The following is a 25,246-nucleotide window of genomic DNA, read 5'->3' on the forward strand; positions in this document are numbered from 1 at the left end:
AAGTGGCTCACACAGAGACACAATGGGCAGACTCCTCTGAGTGGGTGAGGAGGATAATTCTGCTGCCTCCGTGACTTAGATGTGGCTGGATTGTCCAATCATACCAACTGCAAAGATATAGGAGAACTGCCAGGCTGCTCTCAGCAGAAACAAACTGAGAAGAGCCTAAGGCAGCACACCATGGAGAGACACAACAGGCAGCCTCCTATGAAGAGGTTCTACTGTGTCTCCATGTGTTGGGAAGGATCAAATGGACCAAGTATAGCGAAAGTAAAGATGCAGCAGAATGATTAAGAGTTGGCAGAGGATGAGAAGAAGGCTGCAAAACTAGAACAGTAACTCATGCAGAGATGCAATGGGGAAGTTTTTCTGTGAATGAGTGCCCTGGACTCAGAGAACTGGATATTGATTGAACTAACTTATTTACAGTGGTGCACTAGAAGGCCTGTCCTGGTACACAGGCATGATAAAGCCTGGTAAACTCTTTATTATTGTTGTTTTTGTTTAAAAGAACAATATCCATGCTCGTGGGGGGGGGGTAGAAAGAAAAAAATGAAAGAACGAGTCATTCCTGCCATCTTTAGCTCTGGCCCCTGACAAATTACTCCCATTTGAATGTGGCACTTGACACCCTGGCTCTAACCAGTGTACTATGCTGCTGCAGAAAGTGGATAGCCCAAACAACCTGATGCCAAACTCACTTAGATATTTGAATTCTCTCAAACCAACACAGCTGACTTGCTGAGCATTATATGCACAAGAATCCATCAGCACCAGAGAGGATGTATTTGTTATTATTCCTGCATCAATATCATATTTCTCATGCTAGTTCAGTTGATTATGTTCCACAGTGTTTCACTGGATGGGGTGGGGAGGGGGTGAGGGAGGAAGAGAAGCAATATCACAGCCATAAAAGAAACATTGAATTATCTGCCTTATCTGCCAATATCCCTGAGCCAAGGCGCAATAATGAGAAATAGAAATGTGGGGTGAGGGGTAAAAGAAAAGTTTGACTTAACTAATAAGTTACTAGTCATCTGGCTAAGTTCATTTCACAGGCAGCACTTCAGGGCCAGAGGAGAATCTTGCTCCTTTGACAGCAGCCGCTGAAGGGGTGTGGAGGAAATGAAGAAGTTTCAAAGGAGACGGGATCGTTCTTACAGTTTATAGCTGGAGGAATTAAAAAGGGGAGGTGTCTCTCACCATCCTCCTGCTTATGTCCAGGAAAGGTGATCAGGGCTGCCTGCCCTCCTCCTGTATAAAAACCCCAGGACAGGTCTGGGATCATGTATACAGGGATCTACGCTGGTACATCTTTCCAGCCCATCTGGAAGAGAGATCATGGGATTCCTGAATTTCCTAGTTCTGCTCTCACTGTATTTTGCTGCAGCCGCTTCAGAGGGTGAGTCCTTTATCCATTTTCCTCAAGGATGCTAAGTACAGCTTCTTTTCCAGCTTACAAATCTGATTTTTGGAAGACCCCGGCAATCTGACAGTATCATTGGCTGCTGGCTATATTTTATTTCTAATCTACTATGCTATATGTTTATCTATCTGTCTATCATCTCTACATACTCTTAATTCTCCTAAGGATGTGAAACAGTTTCTAATAGGATTGATTTGTTTTTAAACAACGGGGCTCCAGGGATATTATTTTGCAAAGATGCAATTGAAGGAGTGTGGCTCGACTTCATTTCACTCGCCTGTCTGATACATGTCCATACGTGTAGTTGATTTATGTTTCCTGTCATTGAATTTGTGCCGTGAAACTATGTGTTCTATCAGATCAAGAAGAGAAAGGCTTTATTTATGCTTTTGATTCCTTTTTCCCCAACCCCACAAATGGCAAACTGATGTCTTCAGTTTATAAAAGATTAAAAGTCTGCATTGGTGAGCCTTTTCAGCTGCAGATGACCTGCTTTACATGCAGATGTTCCCAGGTTCAATCCCTGACATATCCTATTAAAAAGGAAGCAGGTGATGGGACTGATTCCCCCGTCCAGGACCCCTGAGAGGGATGCTGCCAAGCCAGAGCAGATGATTCTGGGCAAGACAGACAAAGTCTGATGGTGCCTCTCCAGACTGTCACTGTTTTGTGGAAGGGATTCAAACAAATAATCATAAATTTTAGGAGAATCTATTATTTTCTTTCCTAAACATCTTAGCCATTTTCACTGGTGTAATATACCATCTATACATCATTTTCATGTAATTTTCTCTTAATAATATGCAATCTGTAAATTTTATATCAACTTTCCACAGTTTCCACCAACTTTCAAATTGCATGTTGTGTCCCACATCCTGGCCCCATTTAATCATAACTGATTTAACTTCTTCATCTTTAGTTTCCCATTCTAATAAAATACTATATGCTTTTTTTAAGCAACTTAAAATTCTCTTCCACTATTTCTTTTTTAAATCTGGAAACTATATAACCAACCCCCTTTTTATTATTTTGCTTAAAAATCTTGTTTAGTTGCCTGTGGTGTAACCAACTTTGTAAATAATCTTTCAACTCATCGTACTCCTTTGAGTTTACCTTCATCCTCTGTTAATAACACTCTGTATGTCAACCAACTTACTTTTTGGTCGACTTAAGTGAAAATGCTTCAGTAGGTGACAGCCACCATGGTGTTTTCCATTCTAACAAGTCTTTATATTTTCCCCATACTCTTATTAGTGACTTTCTTATTATATGGTTTGAAAAGTGAATCTTTCTTATTATATGGTTTGAAAAGCAAATCAGGATGAATTCAGGATAAATGCATGCTGTTGTAAATGAATTCGAATGAATGGTTGATAGTGACTAGATGTGTTCTAACATGTGAGCTTTGTGCAAGGAAATCAGGATAAATGCTCAGTAAACCAGGTTTCTCAGAAAAGCCCTGAGTTGGTGTAGAGTCAGCTAACTTCCTGTGTTCCTAAGAATCTAGTCAGCTTTTATATTCTCTCACAGAGCTGCTTGATGTTCAAGAATGCAGGTGTGCATTTTATCACGTCTGCAGGCCTCCCTTGTGGGTGCTAACTTTTTCACAATCAAATTGTATCCTATTCATTTCCTTAATGAATCATCAGCTATAACTAGGGTTAAAAAACAACAACCCCTTAATATCAAGGGGAAATTAAAAGTGGGATAAAGTAGCTAGAATAAAATGAACAAATATTCAGATAACCCGAGAAAGAAGACAAGAAGATAATAAGATAATTGCAATATGGAGCAATTTTTTTATAACATAGTGGGAGAGGAAAATACAATATTTCATGTGTTTTTAGGCAGAATTGGGCTATATGTGTATAGGATCCCTTGATTTGGTGGTTTGCCTCCAGAGGCAATTTCTGACTCGTTTTCACTCCCATCTCCCCTTTCTCTCCTGTTTCCCCTTATAAAGTTTTACTGGGTTGTTTCTTAGCATTAGTCATATTCATAGAAGATCCTCTGAAATTAATGAGCAACTAACTCAGCTCTATTCATTTCAGCGGGTCTACAAATTTGTGTATGACTGAATTTTGAAAAAAAGAAAAGAAAGCACTTACTTTTGTATTCTATTATTTGGCAGAAACGTAATGATTGATGCCAAATCTTCAAAAACAAAACTGAGGCTGTAATTGTAATTTGAGGCAGTGACAGAGCTTACAGCATAACAATATTATGTAGAAAATGCTCAGGGAGTTTTAATGCTAAAGGGTGATATCCAACACTACTCAGAGTAGATTAATTGAAATCAATGGATTGAATGCCACCCAAAGTGAGGACTTCCCTACCCCGTCTCATGCAACCTCAAAACGCCCCCGGACTCTAAATTTCACTTACCAGTGAAACAGCTGGCAAACTTTTCAGAACGTAAGTTAAAATTTGTCTTATTGCACAGAAGACTTGACAAAATGGCCATGTCTGAACTATGTCACAGTGCGATCCTGTGCATGTCTACTCAGAAGTAAGCCCCACTGAATTCAACGGTACTTACTCCCAGGTAAACGTGTAGAAATCTGAAAAACCGAGCTTCATACCACAATCGTATGCATGTTTACTTGTGTGTATGCTTCAGGGGGGTGTTGTTTGTTTTAATTTCTTATCTTGAAATAACAGTATTGTTCAGAAAAATGCAAACATGTTTGGGGATGGGTTTTTTGGCTACGGAAAAATAGCTCCCACGTAAATGTCCTATCTTGTTGTCAATATTAGCTTGGCAGAGATACAAAAAAAAAAAGTCTCCCAAGAAATATTAAACAAAAGCTGCAGGAAGACATGGAATGCTGGTGTGATCCAGAAAATAGCTTGGGGGGGGCACAGAATCAGAGGGGCATGGGTTCAAATTTCACCGTTGCCTTGCATCAACAGATGCAAATTTCCCATGCAAAATGTTCTTGTCTGTGGGAAAGCAACAGTGCTAAATTTATTTATTGATTTTAATCATGCACACGCTGCTTTTTAAAATAAACATATCCCCCCAAAGCAGTACTCAAAATCTCAAGTATGATGATGATAAGAATAATAATCACTCACTTAAAAAAGGAAAATCAATCACATCTCAAAAAGTAAAAGCATATCAGGATAACTATCAAGTAAGACAGCATGAAAAGCACAGATATAAATCAAGCATGGCAGTTACATTAGCCTCCCTGGTACAGAGGTAGATGCATTCAGAAGCAGCAACCTGCCAGTCCTCAAAAATATCCCCAAACTTCAGAAATATCTATTTTGCCCCAAACATCCAGATAAGAACTTCAGATGATCCTCCTGGATCAGGCCATTGGCCCATCTATCCCAGCATCCTGCAGTGTCTACATCATACATATTCATCTTTTTTCCTCTATCCATGCAAGTGTTGCTTTTCAATTGATCTTAAGAACGAGCAACATTTATAGCAAAAGCTAAAGATTCCCACTTTCACATCAGGAAATAGCTTGTGCCGAGTGCACCACAAACGTCTCTAAAACTCTATGAAGCCTCCACATCAAAGCAAGGGAATGGGGGGGGGGGTGCAGGAAAGAAGAGAACAGTGACACTTCCCCCTTTGCTTCCATCTTTGGCAAAGGCCGTAAAAAATAAAAAATAAAAAAACCCTTGATGGATGAACCTTGTCATTCAACCATCAGAGATATAAGCAAACATTAACTAGCAAACATTTTAAAAAGGTTGTAGAAAGCCACTGACAGCCTGGGGTGAGCTGAGAGAACAGAGATTCTGTGCTCACCTCTAGAACACACAACTTACAGTAGGGAGATTGCGGTTTGGCATGCGTTGGATACCTGCAAAAATTTAAAGCACATGGCTTCCCCCAAGGAATCCTGGGAATCGTAGTTTGTGAAGGGTGCTGGGAATTGCAGGTATGTGGGGGGTAAACTACAGTTACCAGCATTCTTTGGGGGAAATTCATATGCTTTAAATGTATGGTGGTGCAGATATGACCAGGTTATATTTTCCGCACCTCCAGGTAAAAAGGATCTGAGATATTTGGTAAGACGGACATGTGCCATACACAGTATCAGCCTGTCTGAGGAAAGCCAAAGGCTTGCAGGAGCTCAAAAGGGGGACAATTCCAAATCATGAGGCAAACGGAAGGTGTGATGTAAAGGCAGGAAGTCTAATTTTAATTGCAGGCAGCACAAAAGGTCAACATCCCAGAGGCTGTCAGACTCCAGCTCCCATCAGGCCCAGTGAGCAGGACAGTTAAGTCCAGTCAAAGGCGACTATGGGGTTGTGGTGCTCATCTCGCTTTCAAGCTGAGGGAGCTGCCGTTCGTCCACAGACAGCTTTCCGGGTCATGTGGCCAGCATGACTAAACCACATCTGGCACAGAGACCATGACAGAAACCAGAGCGCACGGAAATGCTGTTTACCTTCCTGGCACAGCTGTACCTACTTATCTACATGCACTGGCATGCTTTCTGCTAGGTTGGCAGGAGCTGGGACAGAGCAATAGCAGCTCACTCCATTGTGGGGATTCAAACCACCAACCTTCCGATTGGCAAGCCCAAGAGGCTCAGTGGTTTAGACCACAGCGCCACCCCAATGGTCAAGGCTAAAGGGAGCCAGAGTCCAACAATATCTGTGGGAGGGGGCACAGATTATAGGCTCAGATTAGGTCTAAAGAGACCCTCACCCATGAAGTTCACTGGGCAGTGTCTCTCCCAATCAGGGTCACTTCTTACTGACTCGCTGATTCTCAGACGAACCTACCTCACAGGGTTGTCATGAGGATTGTGCATGTCAGGGGTAAGGGAAGCCATTATGGATGTTGTCAGACTACATCTCCCATCATCCCTAGCCATTGGCCACACATCAGGAGGGACACAGGGTTACCCAGCCCTGCTGCAAATCATATCACTGATCTGGGAGGAGCACATATCCATAAGGACATCAGAAGGACTTCCCTTTTGTCTGTCCTGAATCTCTTGCCAGTCAAGATGCACAGGAGGACCCTGAGTTCTAAACGCCTCCCCATGAGGAGGAAGGGCAGCTTAGAAAAGCAATCAATCAATCAATCAATCAATCAATCCAATAAATAAATATTACACACACTCTCTCTCTCCGCCTCCTCTCTCTTGCACCACATAAAATAATCTTAACATATTTCCTCAAAATATACAGGATTTTGTTTGTTTGTTTGTTTGTGTTTGTTTGTTTGCAGTTTAATCTTGATCACTCTGCTTGACCTTTCTTGCAGGGTTGTTATAAGGATAAAACGGAGGGGACAAAAACTATGCCACTTCTTTGGGATATTATTATTATTATTATTATTATTATTATTATTATTATTATTATTATTATTCAGTGTATTCATAAACAGGTCTGACTTCAATTGATCCACACTGGCTCCAGTTCACTCCAAAAATACGGTGACGGAGTGGGAATTTTATCCCAGTAGGGCAATCATATCCTATTCAAGTAAGTGGAACTAAGGTGCTGATAAACTCTCTCATCTTCCGCCTGGACACTCTGTCCATGCTCAGAAATGCATGCCCCAAGCTCCACCACCCAGTGATGAAACGAGATTGCAGCCAGCAGGAATCAACTCTGTCCACATCTGTCCACAACAAAAAGCACTGAATCAGGAAGGTGAGCCTCTTGAACTAACAAAGCGTGTTAAAAGAGAAAGAGAGAGAGAAGATAATAATCCATAGCCCTGTCACGTCCACAAGGCACTGTCAGTTTAAAGTCCGCCCAGTATTCTCCCCTATTGAGTTTTTGTTTTGTTTCTTTTAAGTGTAGTTAATGAGTGAGCAAGGTTTCCTCTGCCCTCTCACCATCCCGTACCAAGCAGAGGCCTGACCTTATTTTGTTCTCTTCATGTTAACAAGCAGGAGTTTTTCAAAGAAAGAAGTGCTGAGTTGGGACTCAAGGGCTGATCGCTTTGCATTCACTTACTCTGACACATACGTTTTCCAACTGTCCCTGTTTATCACGGACAGGCCCTCCTTTCCCATTCCTGCCCCCTGGTAAACTGCTGTCCCCATTTCTTTGGGCCTGTCAGGAATGCCTTCTTCAAATGTGCTTCCTCGGATTTTGCTAGAGCTGTCATTCTTCAAGGCTCAGCTCCTTCCCCCCAGGCGATGTTAAATCTCAAGAGTGGGCAATGGATTCATCTTGCCCCTAAAGGAGATATACATACCCACATTGCACCATCAGAATGGGACTCTTGGGGCAGAAGTCAAGTGCCCCACACAGCAGGAGGGGCCCAAAATGCAATTCCGGTGCCGTCCGGGTAGGTCTTTAGGGCAGAAGTCAAGGGCCCTTCTCTGCAAAACAAACAGCAGCGTCGGAAGCTGCCTTATACTGATTCAGATCACTGGCCCATCTAGTTCAATATTGTCTTCACTGACTGGCAGCAGCTCTCCAGAGTTTCAGGCAGGCACTCTCTCCCAGTCCTACCTAGAGATGCTGGGGATTGAACCTGAGACCTTCTACATGCAAAGCAGATGCTCTACCACTGAGCTATGGGCAGGCTGTCTACATTTTGAAGAATCTGATGTAGTACTTGACTGACAGAGGAATAGAGAGATAAGGATATGGCCCAGTGGCTGGATCCAAACTCCCTCCCCACCCCTACTTTATTTTCCCTGTCTTCAATCCAGTGTTTGCTTATCGGTTTCCTTGGCTAATCCCGGAAGGCTCTGAATATGATTCCATCAATCATTTCCAGAAGCTCCCACCATCTGTTCTTAGCCTTAAGGAAGGTGTTGCAACCACTCCCATGCTGAACATTTTGCTTGCCCATTTCGGTCCCCTTTACCACAGTCAGACCAAGGGAGAAGAAATGGGGGAGTCTTCATTAAGACCAAAGCAAGGACAGGAAAAGAGTTAGGGTTGCTCTGACAAGGCAGGAGAAAATGGATGAGTCAACAGGAGACCAACAGAGAAGGAAGGTTGTTGGTCCTGCTGCATGCCCACAAATGTCCATGCCAACCTTTATTTATTTATTTAGGCTACCTTCATTTAGAGAAAAACCATACAATATAGAGAAGCTAGTCAATATTTTAAAGCTGTGGGAAGATACCACTGGTCCATGGATGCAATTAAGCCCACTAGGCAGTTTTGGATGAACCATGCCCACATTTCCCTTGCCTAAAGCCACATGACATCAGCTGTGCATAGCCTGAAGGGCTAAGAAGTCAAATGAGGACAGAAGAAGCTGCCTTAACGCAGCAGCAGGGCTGTTGAGTGGGGCACCCTATTTGACAGTGCAGCATAACACCTGCACTGAAATATGGCATGTTTCACTGGCTGCTTATATATGGCATTATAAAGCCATGAACAACTTGGGACCAGGGCACCTCCCAGAATGCCTTGCCTTGTATATTCCTGCCCAGTCACTTCACTCCTTAGGAGGGACAATCTTAGCTGTGTTGGCTGCTCCCAGGATTTGCCTCATGTCCACTAAGATCAGGGCTTTTAGTGTGGTGGCACCTGCCCTTTGGAATGTGCTCCCAATGAACACCAGGCAAGTACCAACATTGTTGGCATTTAGGCATCTCCAAAAAAACTTTAATTTGTTCACCTAGGCTGCCCCCCTGAGATTGATGTAACTATGTTGATGAATTAATTAATTAATTAATTAAACAAACAAACAAACAAACAAACATATATTACTGTCAGTCAAGCATGAAAGTAACTACATGAATACACACACACATGCATGTGCGCATGCACGCACACACACACACACACACACACACACACACACACACACACATGATCACAGCCTCCAAAGAACAAAGGTGAAAGGTTAGGAGCTCACCACCATAACAGCAGGTCTAAGAGTTATGGCAACATTCAGATATATTCCCACCTGTTTGGTAATGTATTTATTAGACCCCCCCCCTCCCTTCAAGGAAGGTACCGTATTTTTCGCACCATAGGACGCACTTTTTCCCTCCTAAAAAGCAAGGGAAAATGTGTGTGCGTCCTATGGAGCGAATGCAGGGGGGAGGCAGACGGGAAAAGCCCTCAAGAGCCGCACACAAGCTTCGTGCGCTCTTGCGGGCTTTTCTCTAGGAGGGAGACGGGACTGACTGGCTGCAGCAGTCCCTTCTCCCTCCTGGGGGAAAAGCCCCCAAGAGCGGCACCCTCTTTAAAGGCTGCGCGGCTCCTGCGGGCTTTTCTACGAGGTGGGGGAATCCCCCCACCTCCCAGAAAAGCCAGGAGAAGCCGCACAGCCCCTTTAAAGAGCTTGCGGCTTCCGCGGGAGTTGGGGGAAGCTGCAGCAGATTCCCTCCTCCCGGGCTCCCTTTGAAGCGGCAATGTGGGAGGGGAGCAGCTTACACTCGTGTAAGCAGCTCCTCTCCCACTTTCCTGCTTCAAAGCAACCACGGAGGAGGGAAAGAGGGGACCCATGGATCCTCTTCGCTGCTCGAGGCTGCAGCAGATTCCCTCCTCCCGGGCTCCCTTTGAAGCAGCAAAGTGGGAGGGGAGCAGCTTACACTCGTGTAAGCAGCTCCTCTCCCACTTTCCTCCTTCAAAGCAACTACGGAGGAGGGAAGGAAGGGGACCATGGATCCTCCGCTGCTGGAGGCTGCAGCGGATTCCTTCCAGCAGCAGCGGATTCCTCCTCCGTAATTGCTTTGAAGCAGGAAAGTGGGAGGGGGGCAGTTTACACTCGTGTAAGCAGCTCCTCTCCCACTTTCCTGCTTCAAAGCAACCACGGAGGAGGGAAAGAGGGGACCCATGGATCCTCTTCGCTGCTCGAGGCTGCAGCAGATTTCCTCCTCCCGGGCTCCCTTTGAAGCAGCAAAGTGGGAGGGGAGCAGCTTACACTCGTGTAAGCAGCTCCTCTCCCACTTTCCTCCTTCAAAGCAACTACGGAGGAGGGAAGGAAGGGGACCATGGATCCTCCGCTGCTGGAGGCTTCAGCGGATTCCTCCTCCGTAATTGCTTTGAAGCAGGAAAGTGGGAGGGGGCAGTTTACACTCGTGTAAGCAGCTCCTCTCCCACTTTCCTGCTTCAAAGTGAAAGGGTACTCCTGTTATGGGGATTCCCTGCCCCAGGTGCATGGGGACATGCACACATACCCAACATTCTGACCTATTCAGGCTCTTGGCTACCGCCGTTGTCATGTTCAGGAAGGTGTTGTCCTTCCACCCTGTGGCCATTTGCGAGGTGAGGACCCATAGGAGCCAGGGGATGACCTGATTCCTCATCTTGTTCAGCGCCCCAAAACAGGGGACTGTACCACCAACACAGAAATCCTACAAAAATGGCAATCCCGCAAGCAAAAAGGATGGTGGCCCACCAAGGCCAGGGCATGGGGCCTCTAACTCCTGGCCCTGCTACGACGTGAACAGCGTGCACACACGTAGCGGTCCCACTCTTCCCAGGGAAAGGTATCCGTCCGGGAGTGATACACTGCTAGGCCTCGGGAACTGTGGGGATGGCAGTAGACCCTGTAAGCTTCAAAAGTGGGGCCTACTCCTCGGATTAGGCCGACAGGTCTAAGAACCCACTCCTGAGCCTCCGAAGTTCTATAGACCAGCCACAAGGGAAGAGTGGTGTGTTGACGTAGGGTAAAGGTATAGTGGCCACACCTGAACGCTCCTTCCTGCAAAAAGAAGCTTCTGCGGGTTACTGGTCGGGCAAACCACTTGTAACACTGCTGCTCTGACCAGGCCTCGTGATATGGTTCTAAAGGGGAAGGGCGTCTCTGCATACGGTGAGGTTCCTATACCTAGTTGCCAAGATACCACCGGCGGAGCCCTGCCTGAGCCTGCAGATAGGCAATGTCAAGGAGCTCCGCTAATTCAGGGCCATCAACGTTCCAGGGTCTATACCAGGGTCTGGATTCTTCTGAGGCTAGGAGAACTGACTGTCGACCTGCCGGTCCTATTGGGTGGTTGTCGCCCACGTGTCCTCTAACCAGGGCGAAGGGAGGCTGAAACCCTGGGGTGGCAACCCTTATGCAGCCACAAGAGTATCCTGCTACGTCCAAGGGTATTAGGTGTGGAGTTACCAAGCCTATTAGTTCAGGTTTTACTCTGGGATTTTGGGAAGTTCGGGCCACCACAACAACTACAGGCGGGGCTGCAGGATTTACGGGTACTTGTTCAGCAATTTCAATACGCCCCGGGGTCAAGCTCCCTCCCATTCAATGCCTGAACCAATGTTCTGTCAACGCACGGGCCAAGGTCTGGGTGTGATATACCAAATGGGGTTGGTACTGTGCTCCGCCTCCCCTTAGACAGTTGGATATCCCCCCACCAAAACAGGAGCGGGTGAAAACTCGATAGAGTTCGACTGTATCCTCGACCTCCCGTAGGAGCAGTACCCACTTGCGCTGGGATGTGTCGTGGACAATCAGCCACAGGGGGTCTGTGGGATGCCTCAGTGCGGCTGCCCTGTTAGGCCCCCGTTCCCAGACGTCGACGAGCAAGCCGTCCCTTACCACAGGCAAGACGAACCACTTGTAGCAGAGTTCAGTAGTCCAGAAGGGTTGGTATGGCTCGGTAGGGGCAGGACTGTAGAACATAGAACAAATCAATACAACACAGAATAGAGAAAAGGGAAAAGTCTCTGTGAAAGTCTTTGTGATGGTCAGTCGCAGGATCTCGTTGCCCGTGGCCCAACGCACTCCCGGTGGCGTCAGACACAAGGTGATGATCCGTCGCAGGGTCTCGTTGCCCGTGGCCCAACGCGCTCCCGGTGGCGTCAGACACAGGGGTTTTTGGAGAGAGTCAGTTTCAGAGGGTCAGCAGGATTTCTTTTGCAAGTCCAGACACCCTCAGACTTCTTCAGACGCGTGTGATGGATCCAGGGAGTCACCTCGGCTACTTTCACCGCAGTTGGAGTGGAGAGGAGGACGGTGTACGGGCCTCGCCACTTGGGGATGAGGGGGTCGCGCTTCCACTCTTTTAACCACACGGAGTCTCCTGGCTGGAACTGGTGGACCGGCTCAGCAAGACTGCACGGCGTGCGCTCGAGGGTGTACCTGGAAAGGGAATTAAACACACGGGACAAGGATTGCACTTGTTCCTGGGTAATATGGTCTCCCACCCGGCCCAAACTGGCGGGGATGTCTCTGACGAAAGGGGGTGGCCTGCCATACAAAAGTTCAAAGGGTGAGAGTCTCAGTCTCTTGGTTGGAGCGCTCCGGACCCGAAACAAGGCAAGGGGCAGGACATCTATCCAGCATAGGCCTGTTTCCTGTGTCAGTTTGGCCAAATGGGTCTTCAGGGTGCGATTCATGCGCTCGGTTTTTCCCGAACTCTGGGGCCTGTAGGCTGCGTGGAGTCTCCATCTAATCTGCAACGCTTTGCATACTTCTTGCACAACCTTATCAATGAAGGCTGGCCCATTGTCACTGCCAATACTTCTGGGGAGGCCAAAACGGGGTATGAGTTCATGCAACAGTTTCTTGGTCACCTCCCGAGCTTTCTCTGTTCTAGTGGGGTACGCTTCTGTCCAGCCCGTGAGGGTGCAGACAAACACAAGCAGGTATTTGATGCCCCTTGCTGGTGGTAGTTCAGTGAAGTCCACAATCAGGCTTTCCATAGGGGTAAAGCCCACGTGTTGTACACCTGGTGGAGGGAGGTGGCCTTGTCTGGGGGTGTTCTTGGCGCACAGGACACACCTCTGGGATATAGCAGCAACTAGTTGAGAAAGGTTAGTGATATAGAAAAGTCTCCCAAGGTGTGCTCTGGCAGCTGGACCCCCTAGATGAGTGGACTCATGGTAGTTCTTCACAATCACGCTAGCCAGATGTTGGGGCACAAACACACGGTTGTCCGGTAGACGGAACCATCCCTCCTGGAGTGTTGCTCCTTCCTGGCGTGCCCACTGCTTTTCCTCAGGTGTGTAGCGCGGTTCCACATCGTCTGGAGTGAGTTCTGGGATGAGGGCTGCATTGAGTGCTGGCGGAGGTTTCAAAGCTGCCTCACGAGCCGCGCTGTCTGCTCTCCGGTTGCCCCTAGTGACCATGTCCCGGCCTCTCCCATGGCCTTTACAATGCATCACGGCGATCTTTTCGGGGGCCCACACCGCTTCCAGTAGCGTCTCAACCTCTGGACCGTATTTCAGGGCTTTCCCGTGGGCTCCGATCAGGCCTCGCTCCTTCCAGAGGGCTCCATGCGCATGCAGGGTCAAGAAGGCATACTTGGAATCTGTATAGATGTTAGCCTTACATCCAGCTGCCAATTGCAGGGCCCTGGTCAGTCCAATCAATTCGGCCTTTTGGGCAGAGGTGCCGGGGGACAGGGGTTCTGCTTCCACGACTTCCTCATTGGTCACTACAGCATACCCGGCTTTCCGGACGCCGTCCAGGATGAAGCTGCTGCCATCTGTGTAGTATACAACGTCTGGATTTTTCAGCGGCTCGTCCTTCAGGTCCGGTCTGCTGGAATAAACCTCATCCATCACTTGGAGACAATCGTGGTGTTCTATCGTGTCTGTGTCAGGCAAGGGCAGTAGAGTAGCTGGATTGAGGGTGTTGACAACCCGTAGGTGTATTCTGGGATTTTCACACAAAAGTCCTTGGTACTTGGCCATGCGAGGGTTGGTCATCCAATAGTTCCCCTTAAACTCCATAAGGGTGAGAACGGAGTGGGGCACATTCACATGCATCTCTTGGCCGAACGTGAACTTGCCTGCTTCTTCTACTATTGTGGCCGTGGCGGCGACGGCCCGCATACAGGGTGGCCATCCTTTTGCTGTGGGGTCCAATTGTTTGGAGAGATAGGCGACAGGCCGATTCCAGCTGCCTAGTTTCTGAGTTAGGACCCCAGCTGCCACGCCGTTCTGTTCATGCACATACAGTTGGAATGCTTTTCCGGGATTTGGCAAACCCAGGGCTGGTGCGGCCATTAGACACTGTTTAATAGTCTCAAAGGCTTCTTGTTGGGCCGGTCCCCACTCAAAGGGATCTCTTTCTCCTCCTCTAGTACTCTCATTGAGAGGTTTGGCTAAAATACTGAAGCCTGGGATCCAGATTCTGCAAAAACCTGCTGCTCCTAGGAAACCCCTCAACTGTTTTCTGGTAGTGGGTTCCTTCATGCAACAGATGGCTTCCTTTCTCTCAGGGCGCAGTGCCCTCTGCTGGTGTGACACATTAAAGCCTAAGTACTTCACTTCTGTTTGGCATAATTGAGCTTTCTTTCGGGAAACTTTGTATCCCGCCTCCCACAGCAGGTGGAGCAATTCTTCGGTGCCCTCCCTACACGTCTCATAGTCTACTGCGGCCAGAATGATGTCATCAACGTACTGTAGCACCACCTTGTGGCCAGGTACGGAAGGGTACTGTGCCAAGTCTTTTGCCAATGCTGTGCCAAAAAGAGTGGGAGAGTTCTTAAAGCCTTGGGGAAGTCTCGTCCAAGTGAGCTGCCCTTTTGTACCGGTTACTGGGTCCTCCCACTGGAAGGCGAAAAGGGGTTGGCTTTGAGGGGCCAGGCGGCAACAGAAAAAGGCGTCTTTGAGGTCCAGTACCGTGAAGAAGGTGGCTTCAGGTGGGATGAGACTCAGTAAGGTGTATGGGTTGGGCACATTGGGATGTAGGGTCTCTGTAGCTTGGTTGACTACCCTCAAGTCCTGTGCCGGACGGTAGTCATTGGTATTAGGCTTTTTGACCGGCAATAAAGGGGTGTTCCATTCAGATTGGCAAGGTTTGAGTAGCCCGTACTTGAGCAAACGGTCTAAATGTTTCTTTATTCCTTCCACTGCCTGGCGTGGCAAGGGATATTGTCTTACAGACACCGGCGTTGCAAAAGGCTTTAATTTGACTATGATAGGTGGTATATTGATGGCCAATCCCGGAGGATTGTCTTCAGCCCAGACGCCAGGTGGCGCTCTGAGGTTTTTCGGGATATGGTCAGTCGAGGAGACTGACTGGGGCTCGGTGGCCAGTGCTGCTAGAAATCCCCACGAATGTTCTCTGGGCACTGTAATTGACATTATGCCACTTGCCTGGGGGGGCAATTTCAACTCAGGTCCCTTGGGGGTGAAGGTAATTTGAGCCTGTAGTTTGGAGAGGACGTCTCTTCCTAACAAGGGCACTGGGCACTCAGGTATGTACAAAAATTGATGGGTTAGGTGACGCCCCCCGATCTGACAGTCCAAGGGTTGTAGGAAAGGTTTTCTTGAATAATTGCCAGTTGCCCCCACTATATTCACTGTTCTCTGGCTTTCACGTTGAAGGGGTGTAGTTAGGACTGAGTATTGGGCACCGGTATCGATCATAAAATTGATAAGTCGGTTCCCTAATTTGATTTTGACCATGGGTTCCGATTGGGAACCTGAGGAGGCTGGCTGTGTGCCTACAAGGGAGGAACCCGGTCCATCCTAGTCTTGATAGTCGCCCATGGCTGCCAGACCCACAAGGTCTGTTCGGTCTGGTCCTCTGGCGTATCTTCCTTCCACTATCCTGCCCCGGCGCTCCCGTCCTCGGCCTCCTCCCGTCCTTCCTGGCTGGTTCTGGGGACACTCGGCTTTCCAGTGGCCTTCTTGTTTACATATTGCACACTGGTTTCTTCCTAAAGCTTGATTTCTTCCTCCCCCTCGACTGCGGGACTCTGACTGACTGCGGCGGACCTCCCGGTTCCCTGGGCGGTGCGCGATTGCCGCGGCTATTACGGCCGCCTTTTCCTTCATCCACTGCTTTTTCTCCCTCTTCTCAACATCCCCTCTTTGCTCAAAGACTTTCTGGGCGATGGCCATGAGTTGGGACCTGGTCATGCCTTGGAACCCCGGTTGTTTTTGAATCTTTACTCTGATGTCTTTTGCACACTGTCCTATGAAGGAGGCATTGACCATTAACTCATGCGCGGGGATCTCGGGGTCAAAGGGGGTCCAAGTTCTGTAAGCGTCCATCAGGCGTTCCAAGAATTCGCCTGGAGATTCATCTGGCCTCTGCAGGACCCCTGAAACTTTGGACAGGTCAGTTGGTTTCTTAGCTGCCCTACGCACCCCATGTAAGAGAATTTCTCGGTAGGTGGTTAAGGTGGTGCGGTTGTCCGCATTATTTGGGTCCCAATGTGGGTCCGCTAGGGGATATCGATTTGGCCATTCCTGTTCAGCCACCTGTTGATCCCTCAAATATTCCAAAGCCTGGGTGTTGATTCTCCTCCTTTCCTCAGAGGTGAAAAGGGTACTCAGTAATTGCTGGCAATCTGGCCAGGTGGGTTCATGGGCTGCAAATATAGACGACAGTAGGTCCAACATTGCCTGGGGTTTTTCAGCGAATGGTGGGGTGTGGGTCTTCCAGTTAAACAAATCAGTGGTGGTAAAAGGAACATATTGAAGGGTAAAGGTTCTTTGGGGCGGCGGAGGTGGCGGTGGGGCATCGGCGCCGTCTGCTCCTGCCGCAGGCGCCGGGGGCGCTGGAGGCGGGTTGTCGAAAACTACACGAAGGGGGGTCATGACGGCTGTTCCTGCCTCTGTAGCGGCCTTACATTGTTTTATATATAAGCCCAATGCTTTGTCTCGGGCATGGCGATAGGCTTTTACAGCGTCTCGATACATGGTGGTGTTGGTCCTCTTTTTGGCCACCTCTTCCCTCAAGGTCTTAAGGTGGGGATATATTTCTTCTAGGATCTGCTCACTGGGCTCTGTCTTGTCTTCTCCCGGGGTGGCAGGTTTTCCCCCTTCAGCGCCTATTGGGACATATTGGGGCGGCGGCAGTGGTGGAGCGTTGGGGACCTGAGGGACTTGTCCCTGTTCTCCTAAGGGGGCCACTACGGTTGGTGGAACGTACGGCGGTGGGGCTAGGACTTCTGCCTCGGGTCCCTGGTAAATGGGTTTCTTGGGACATTTTCCTGCCTTTGCGCCCCTAACTTCAGCCCTGAGGGCCATGACTTTGCAATATTCAGTCCTACACTTCTTCAACCAGGGGGGATTGTGATCTATCACACTCAGCCAACTGTCTATATAGGGGATTTGGTCAGGATGTCCCCCCTGGTCCTTGATGATATTCGCCCATAAACTGGCGACCAGGGACCGGTCAAAGGTGCCGATGGACGGCCATTGGGTTCCTTGGGTTGGCCAATCTAGTTCACACAGAGTTCTTAGGCGTTCCGGCGTCATTGTGACACCATAGTCTCCACTGAATCCTTTTTTAAAGTTGTTCAACATACATTGAAGGGGAGTGACATTCCCGGTCGATGCACCCCCACCCATATTCAGTATGGCCCTTTACAACGTCACCACACCAAAAATTCACAGACTCACAGACTCAATTCACACTTTGTCCGGACGGTGTCACTCTTTCCAAACATACAACTTTCGCTGCAGATTGTGACTTGGCGCGGTCGCCCGGCCGAAGAAATGCACAACCCTACTCTCGCCTGACCAAGGGATACCTAAATCCCGGCCGCTCATTCATCCATACAGTCACCCTGTAACATACATGCACAAGGAGTGCCTCTTTCGCTAGACGTTGTACAACAAACTAACCACCCAACAATTCCGCCCCCCTTTCTCTCTTCTTAATACCTAAGTGTGACTGGGCATCAAGGGGACACTCCTTCCCCTTTGTCCAGGCACACTGCGGATGTGATCAAGATCCGCCTTCTCCTTAATTATTAAATAAGGAGGCTATGTTAACGGGACCCGTTGTCATTTACTCACCCACTGACGGCCGATTGTGTGACTTAGGAACCTCGATTCTTCAATCCGTTGCTCTCCTCCAGGATGCAGACAACAGAGGGTCAAGTCGCCTTCTGTCCTCCTCCGAAGAAAAGTTCGGGGCGCGCCTTGGAGGCAGGAGGTCCGTTGGCCCCCTGCCGTCCTTGCCCAGAGGGCAAGGGAGCTGCCTCCTGGTCAGGACTTAGGGTCCTTAAGATCCGAGTCACTTACGGCACCAAATGAAAGGGACTTCGGTATTTAGACCAGGAATGTAAAACCAGGCAGCAAAGTTTCTTAAAGAAAAAGTTTTTTATTGGTTTTGTCAGACAAAAGCAAAGGGTGCATTTCAGAAAAATGAGAAAATGCCCGCCCCTCCTTAGCAGTAGTCTGCTTATATACCTTCTTGCTAAGCATAGCCCAGCCCCTCACCCCTCCCTATCTATTGCATATTCATCATAGCTTCTACCAATCACATTGGTGGCTGCCGTGTTCGGTTCCAAGCTTGCCCTAATCACTAGATGGCGCCAGAAGCTTATAAACTATTTACCAGTTCCTGGAACTGGACTTGAGCAGGTGCTTACTGGAAACGCATCCTGTGGTTTTGACAGTTTCTCTATGTGGTTAGCTACGTCCTGTTTGTCAGGGGTCGTTTCTCAGAAATGGCTTAACCTCAACTGGCAAACTTCCTGCACCTGCAGAATCTTCCTGTGACCTACTTAATGTTTGCAAAGCTTGCTGTTTGCAAGGCAAGAGAGAAAAATAGTTTTTAGCTGCTTGCGTATTGAAATGCCTCTCAGAGGTTCAAACATGGCTCTGGCCTGGCTCTCAACTGGTCATCCTGGCTTTCAATCCTTCAAAAGCAACCACGGAGGAGGGAAAGAGGGGACCCATGGATCCTCTTCGCTGCTTGAGGCTGCAGCAGATTCCCTCCTCCCGGGCTCCCTTTGAAGCAGCAAAGTGGGAGGGGAGCAGCTTACACTCGTGTAAGCAGCTCCTCTCCCACTTTCCTCCTTCAAAGCAACCACGGAGGAGGGAAGGAAGGGGACCATGGATCTTCCGCTGCTGGAGGCTTCAGCGGATTTCCTCCTCCGTGATTGCTTTGAAGCAGCAAAGTGGGAGGGGAGCAGCTTACACTCGTGTAAGCAGCTCCTCTCCCACTTTCCTGCTTCAAAGCAACTACGGAGGAGAGAAGGAAGGGGACCATGGATCCTCCGCTGCTGGAGGCTGCAGCGGATTCCTCCTCCTTGATTGCTGGGAGATTCTCTGGGCAGGAATTCCCTCAGCTTAAGTGGGGTGGGGGAAGTGTGGCAGGTAGGGGGGGTACTGAGAGACACATGTCTCTCAGATGAAAATTGGGGGTGGGCATTGTGTGAAGTGGCTGTGGATCTCCTGCCACAGAACTGTAGGACTGTATAGAGTTGGGAGGGCCACCCAAGGGTCATCTAGCCCAGCCCCCTCACAATGTAGGAATCACAGCTAAAGAACGCCAGGCAGATGGTCCCCCAACCGCTGCTTAAAAGCCTCCAGTGGTGGAGACCCCAAACACCTTCCGAGGTCATAGAATTGCAGGGTTGGAAGGGAACCCCAGGAGTCATCTAGTCCAGCCCCGGTGGACAGCGGGCGCAATCCATCCCGTTGCGCAAGACTAAAGATGCTGTGCAAGGCTAAAGAAGAAGCCAAGGCAGTGAGCGGGATGGATCACGCTTGCTGCCTTGTCTTCTTTAGCTGCACTGGAGAGGTTTAGCTCCTGGCTGGAGAGGTTGCGCGGCTATGGATCCCGCGCACTGTCTTGGCTTCTTTGCTCTTTGGGGCTGGGGGGGGGGACCCGGGCTTCCCCCGCAGCCCCGAGAAGCTCTGGGAGAAGTGGACAGGCTGCATGTAGCCTGTCCATTGCTCTTTGGGGCTGGGGGGGGGATAATATTTTTTTCCTTGATTTCCACCTCTAAAAACTAGGTGCGTCCTGTGGTCCGGTGCGTCCAATAGAGCGAAAAATACGGTACTCAAAAGCATATGCAGGGATCTACTATGAAATTGCCTCATAGGGGGATGAATTAAGTGGCTCTGTGATATATTTCATATTTCTTCCATGAATTATTTGTTGATTTTATGCTCCTCATCACCAATAAATAAATCAGACCGTTTGTACTGGCTCCCCAGGGCTTAAGGAAGGCATTTTCCTCATCGGCTGCTATGTGACCCTTTTACCTGTAAATTCTGGGGATTGAACTTGGGCCGTTCTGTGTGCTCTGTACCACTGTGCTATGGGCACAAGAGGAATGGATGCAGAGCCAGGTGGGATCGAGGGGAAGTTTCAGGGCCATTGGAGGGAGGGTCCCCTTTTTCCAGATTCAAGCTATTGCCTTTCCCATTTAGTGAGGTATAAACTGGGGGATTTTTTGTTTTGTTCTCATGATAAAAGAACTCCGGGTAAGGTTGGAGTGAGTGACATGTCAACCAGTGGATTTAATTTGCGGCCAGTTCAAGATTGACAAAAATAAAAACTCCTTCCCATATAACACTCCATTTGCTTGTAGAACTCCCAGCCACAAGATGCAGTGTTCTTGCTTGGACAGCTTTCGAATGAAGTGTCTAGCCAGTTGGCAGAGGAACCATCTATCAGTAGTTCCTCGCCATGGTACCCAAAGCAAACTTCCCTGATTAGAGACAATCAACCCCTAAGGACCAGATGCTGGGAACAACCATTGCTGGCGGGAGGTGACGCTTTCATGAGCTTCAGGGAATTCCACGCTGCCTGCTTTTGTGATAGTTAAGGTACAGCCTTCTCCCATGGATTTTTTTTAAAGAAAAGAAATGCATGCAACTACAAAAATAGATTTTCCATCAATTTACATGACATAGTACAGTATGACAGGCCCCTTCCCTGAAGACCTTACAATCTAAAATGGAAAGAAAGCACTAGATAGATGTTTATCTGATGCAGGAAGGCACATTGGAGGTTTTCGTAACCATTCCTTACGGAATCCCTCCATAGGCACGGAAACTTTAATCATCAACTTTAACATCATCAAGTCAATTGCCAAAAAGCGCCATCTCCCGTGATGACTTCTCTGTGTGATGCAAGGGAGGCTCCTGCTGGCTTTGTTTAAGCACCCACAGGAAAGAATGCCATAGGACCAGTTGTCTTTGCCACAGTTTGGGAGAAGATGCCCTCTTCAACCTAAGAGCAAACTGTCCCCTAGGGAGGAACTCACCTTTTGCCTGAATTTGTTTATTGTTTCATTTAAAGTTAGCTTGGCTTCCTCCTTCAAACAGGAGCTTACTGTGCCAGAGGCATCCTATTGATTAGAGAATGTCAAGAGATAACACTTTGCACAAATGGAAGGGATGTGATCTCTCTCACACACTCGCTGCCTATAGCATGCACATGCTAACGGTGTAGTATTTTATTTGCTGTGCATACGGCAGCACTGTTCAGGTAGGCAGAAAGACATCTAAAGGGGGGAAAGAGAGAGTGCTTATAAACACAGATAACAACTCTAAATCCTTAGATTAAGATGATTGTCAGTGCTTTGCAAGGGGCTTTCCAAGCATGGCCAGCCAGCTAGTTCTCTGCTCCAAGTCTGCTTTAAAGATCCCAGGAGCGGTGGGTGACGAAGGATGGTGCCTCGCACTGGATTGGCTCTGCCAATGTGCCTGTACAGTACCGACCTCCCTGCAGGCAAAAGTGCAGTTAGGCCAAAAGTGGGGTTGCAGATATTGCTGCTCTGACGGGTGATGGCCACCGCCTGCAAAGTGCTGTACATTCTTCCTGAATGATGTGATTTCAAATTGTGGGGAAGGGTGAAACAGGTCACCTGATGATGTCGTTGAGACATCATGTGGCTGACAGGTGGGTGGTCCTGCCCACCCATCAAACGTCAATTCCTGTCCATCCAAACTAGCATGACCAATGGTGAGGAAAGATAGGAGTTGGCTTTGCTGGCTAGAGTTGATGGAAGATTAAGCCTGCATTCTCCACATCCTTGCCTGACAAGTCTCCAGGATCAAGATGGGGACAGCCACCTGTCATACAAACTTGTGGGGACAGGATGCTGGACTAGATGGGCCGTTGGCCTGACCCAGCAGGCTCTTCTTTTGTTCCCAAGAGCGCTACTTTGGGCGTGGGAAAGATGCGACAATTCTTTACCACTGAAGCATTAACAAAATTAAGTTCCGTCTTGTTAAATGGATATAGGTGTGTCCTTTGCCAATGAGCAATTTGTAGGTAAGAGGAATTTAAAGTGCCACATTGAAAGAATAGAAGCACAACAAGCTTTGTAGTTTAAAAAAGTTATTATTTGTGGGGTTGTGTTTGATGAGACCAATATGCCTGGGAACTTAACTGCCCTTAAAATGAACTCCACCATTTGAAGCTCTCAAAAGGATCCAGAGTGTCACTACTGCAACCCAACAGTGTTTCCATACTTCAGAAGCTGCAAGGCCGAACATTTTAGAGTAGGATGGGAGAAAGACCCCTGCCTTAAACCCCAGGGAGATGCTGCCAATCAGAATTACGGTAGATGGAATGTTAGCCACTTAAATAACACAGGTGGGAACCCAGAAAGAATAGTCCTGATAACACTTTATTGAGCTAGCTTAACAAAAACAGTGTATAATTTGAACAGAATGCTACAGAGATGCCTTGTCTTTCTTAGCTCAGGCCTTCTACATAACAGGAAAACTTTTAACCAAACATATGAAGGAAAAACTCTCTCAGAAACGCACAGCCAATCAAAGCATGTGCTACCTCAGTGAAGATCATGCCTGGTTGCTAAGCAACATCTCTAACTACCCCCTTCTTGGCTAGTTCCCATAATAAAATGCATTTTTGTATGGCATTTTCACTAATATATGCATTTTTATGCACATTTCCCCCTAATATATGCCTTTTTGTACATATCGTTTGGCTGAAGAACTGCATTGCAAAATTCAGAGAAGAGTGCATTTTGTAGGATGGCTGTGTTTTGATTCTTATATTGTTTAGGAAAATGTGAATTCAGTACATTCACCTTTAAAGGTGAACTGAATCAACTTTGTCCCCCATCCCCAAGCACACATTAGAGATTGACACACATACAGAGAGAGGGGTGCCGGTATCTAGTGGTTATGGCTTTCCTGTCTTGTGAATTCATAGAATTATAGAATCATAGAATTGTAGAGTTGGAAGGAACACCAGGTCATCTAGTCCAACCCCCTGCAATGCAGGAATCTTTTGTCCAACATGGGGCCCGAACCCCCCAAATCCTGAGATTAAGAGTCACATTCTCTACCAACTGAGCTATTCCCTGAAACATGTTGTTCCTTGAACCTTAATCAATGTGAAGGGCTGTAGTTACTCAGACATCTGTCCCTCGGTGGTAGGGTATCTGTCTTGCATGCAGAAGGTCCCAGGTTCAATCCCCTGCAGGCAGGACTGGGAGAGAACCCTGCATAAAATCCAGGGGAGCCTCTGCTAGTCAGTGCATACAATACTGAGGTAGATGGACCAATGGCCTGACTCAGCATAGGGCAGCTTCCTCTGTCCTTGCAATGGACATGGTGCTTTGAATGGCACACGCCTGCCCCAAATAGCTTACAACTGGCGGCTTGGCAACAGAGCGGCTGGGGAGAAGAGCTTGGACAAGTATGAGCAGACTTTGTTTTGTCCAGTTCCCAAGCAGAACGATTTTCGCTACAGCAGCCACGCAGCAGGGATCGAGTTTGGCCTGAGCCTGACAATGGAGCTGATAAGCACAGGAACCACGTAAGGGGAGTCAGAGCGGAAAGGAATGTCCGCAGAAGGGCCAAGGTCCCCATCTGTTCCTCCCTATCTGTAATGGGGACACTGTCCAAAAGGAAACGGTGGCGGAGAGAAGCCACAGGGAGTCGTTCCAAGGAGTCGGTTCTGTAGCTGCAGCTGCAATGCCTAAGCAGGCTCACATACCTAGGGACATCAACTGGGAGGAAAGTGCTGAGGGAAGGTTATAGGGGGGGATGGATAACCCCACCTCCAAATGCCCTTTTAGCTCTGAAACTCTGCAAACATGCTAATCTTTCCTTGGAAGGAAGGTGCTCCGCAATTCTGATAAAAGTTTTTGTTTTTTTTGTCTTCACCTTCCCCTTGCCCAAAGCTCTGGGATCTCTTGAGATACAAAGCGACTGTATGCAGGACATAAAATCTGCCCCCGAATAACCCCTCTGTCTAAATGTATCTGGGGGTGGCGAATAATTCCCCCACCCCAATGAATCCTAATCTCCAGATTCCCAGAGGGCAAATATATATCTAGCTTTTGTGGAACCTGGAATATACAGACACCATGCTTCTCATTTTGTCTTTCTGAGAAACTAGCTTGCTCTCCCCGCCCTCCAATCACCTGTCTACCCTCCCCCCCCCAAATAAAATTCTATTATTATTATTATTATTTACTTATTTCCTGCCCATCTGGCCGGGCCTCCCCAGCCACTCTGGGTGGCTTCCAACAGAGTATTAAAAACACAATAAAACATTAAAAACTTCCCTAAACAGGGCTGCCTTCAGATGTCTTCTAAAAGTCAGAAAGTTGTATCATTTCATTGGCATCTGGTGGGAGGGCATTCCACGGGGCAGGTGCCACTAACAAGAAGGCCCTCTGCCTATGTCTCTTATGATTTTATTGTGTTATTTCCAGTTTCTGTTCCTCAATAACTGAAACTTTGACATGCAGAGGGAAAGGCTATTGCTCACTCAGTGACTAGAAAACTGAACTCTGCATGTGCTCAGAAATACTCCTTCTCTAGGGTGGTGGCTTGGTACTGAAACAGGGCTGTGAGCCACAGTAAGCCACAGAAGAGCCGTAGCTCAAGGTTAGAATGTCTGCTTTGCACACAGGTGGTCCCAGGTTCAGTCCCAAGCATCTCCATGAAGGGCTGGGATTATTCTCCCTCTGAAACCCTGGGAAGCTGCTGCCAGTCAGTGTAGTGACAATACTGATCTAGTATAAAGCAGCTTCTGATGTACCTATGATCTTATGCTGCTGTTAACAGCAACTTGCTGAGGTTGGGAAGCAACATACAGATTTTTATTTTTATCTTGTTGGACAGAGTTGTACAAGTTCTAATTTTCCTCCCCCAACTCCTGGCCAAATCTCCACTGATAACCTAAACACATGCTCATAGCTACAATTTAAAGAACACACATATTTGCGTGTTATTGTTATACAGGAACCAAACCGAGGGGGGATTTAAAGC

At 47.9% G+C, this 25,246-nt stretch overlaps 1 protein-coding gene across 1 annotated transcript in view; it reads left to right on the plus strand.

The window, feature by feature from the left end:
* The first annotated feature begins 957 nt into the window (after window positions 1–957).
* Window positions 958–25,246, plus strand: part of CA4 (carbonic anhydrase 4) — a 41,059-nt gene continuing 16,770 nt past the window's right edge. Inside the window, exon 1 of the mRNA XM_081173164.1 lies at window positions 958–1,402. Within this exon, the coding sequence (XP_081029290.1) occupies window positions 1,342–1,402 (61 nt within the window). The 5' untranslated portion in view covers window positions 958–1,341. The remainder of the gene's footprint in view (window positions 1,403–25,246) is intronic.

This window comes from Podarcis bocagei (genome assembly GCF_964188305.1).
Source record: "Podarcis bocagei genome assembly, chromosome: 15".
Classification (NCBI taxonomy): domain Eukaryota; kingdom Metazoa; phylum Chordata; class Lepidosauria; order Squamata; family Lacertidae; genus Podarcis; species Podarcis bocagei.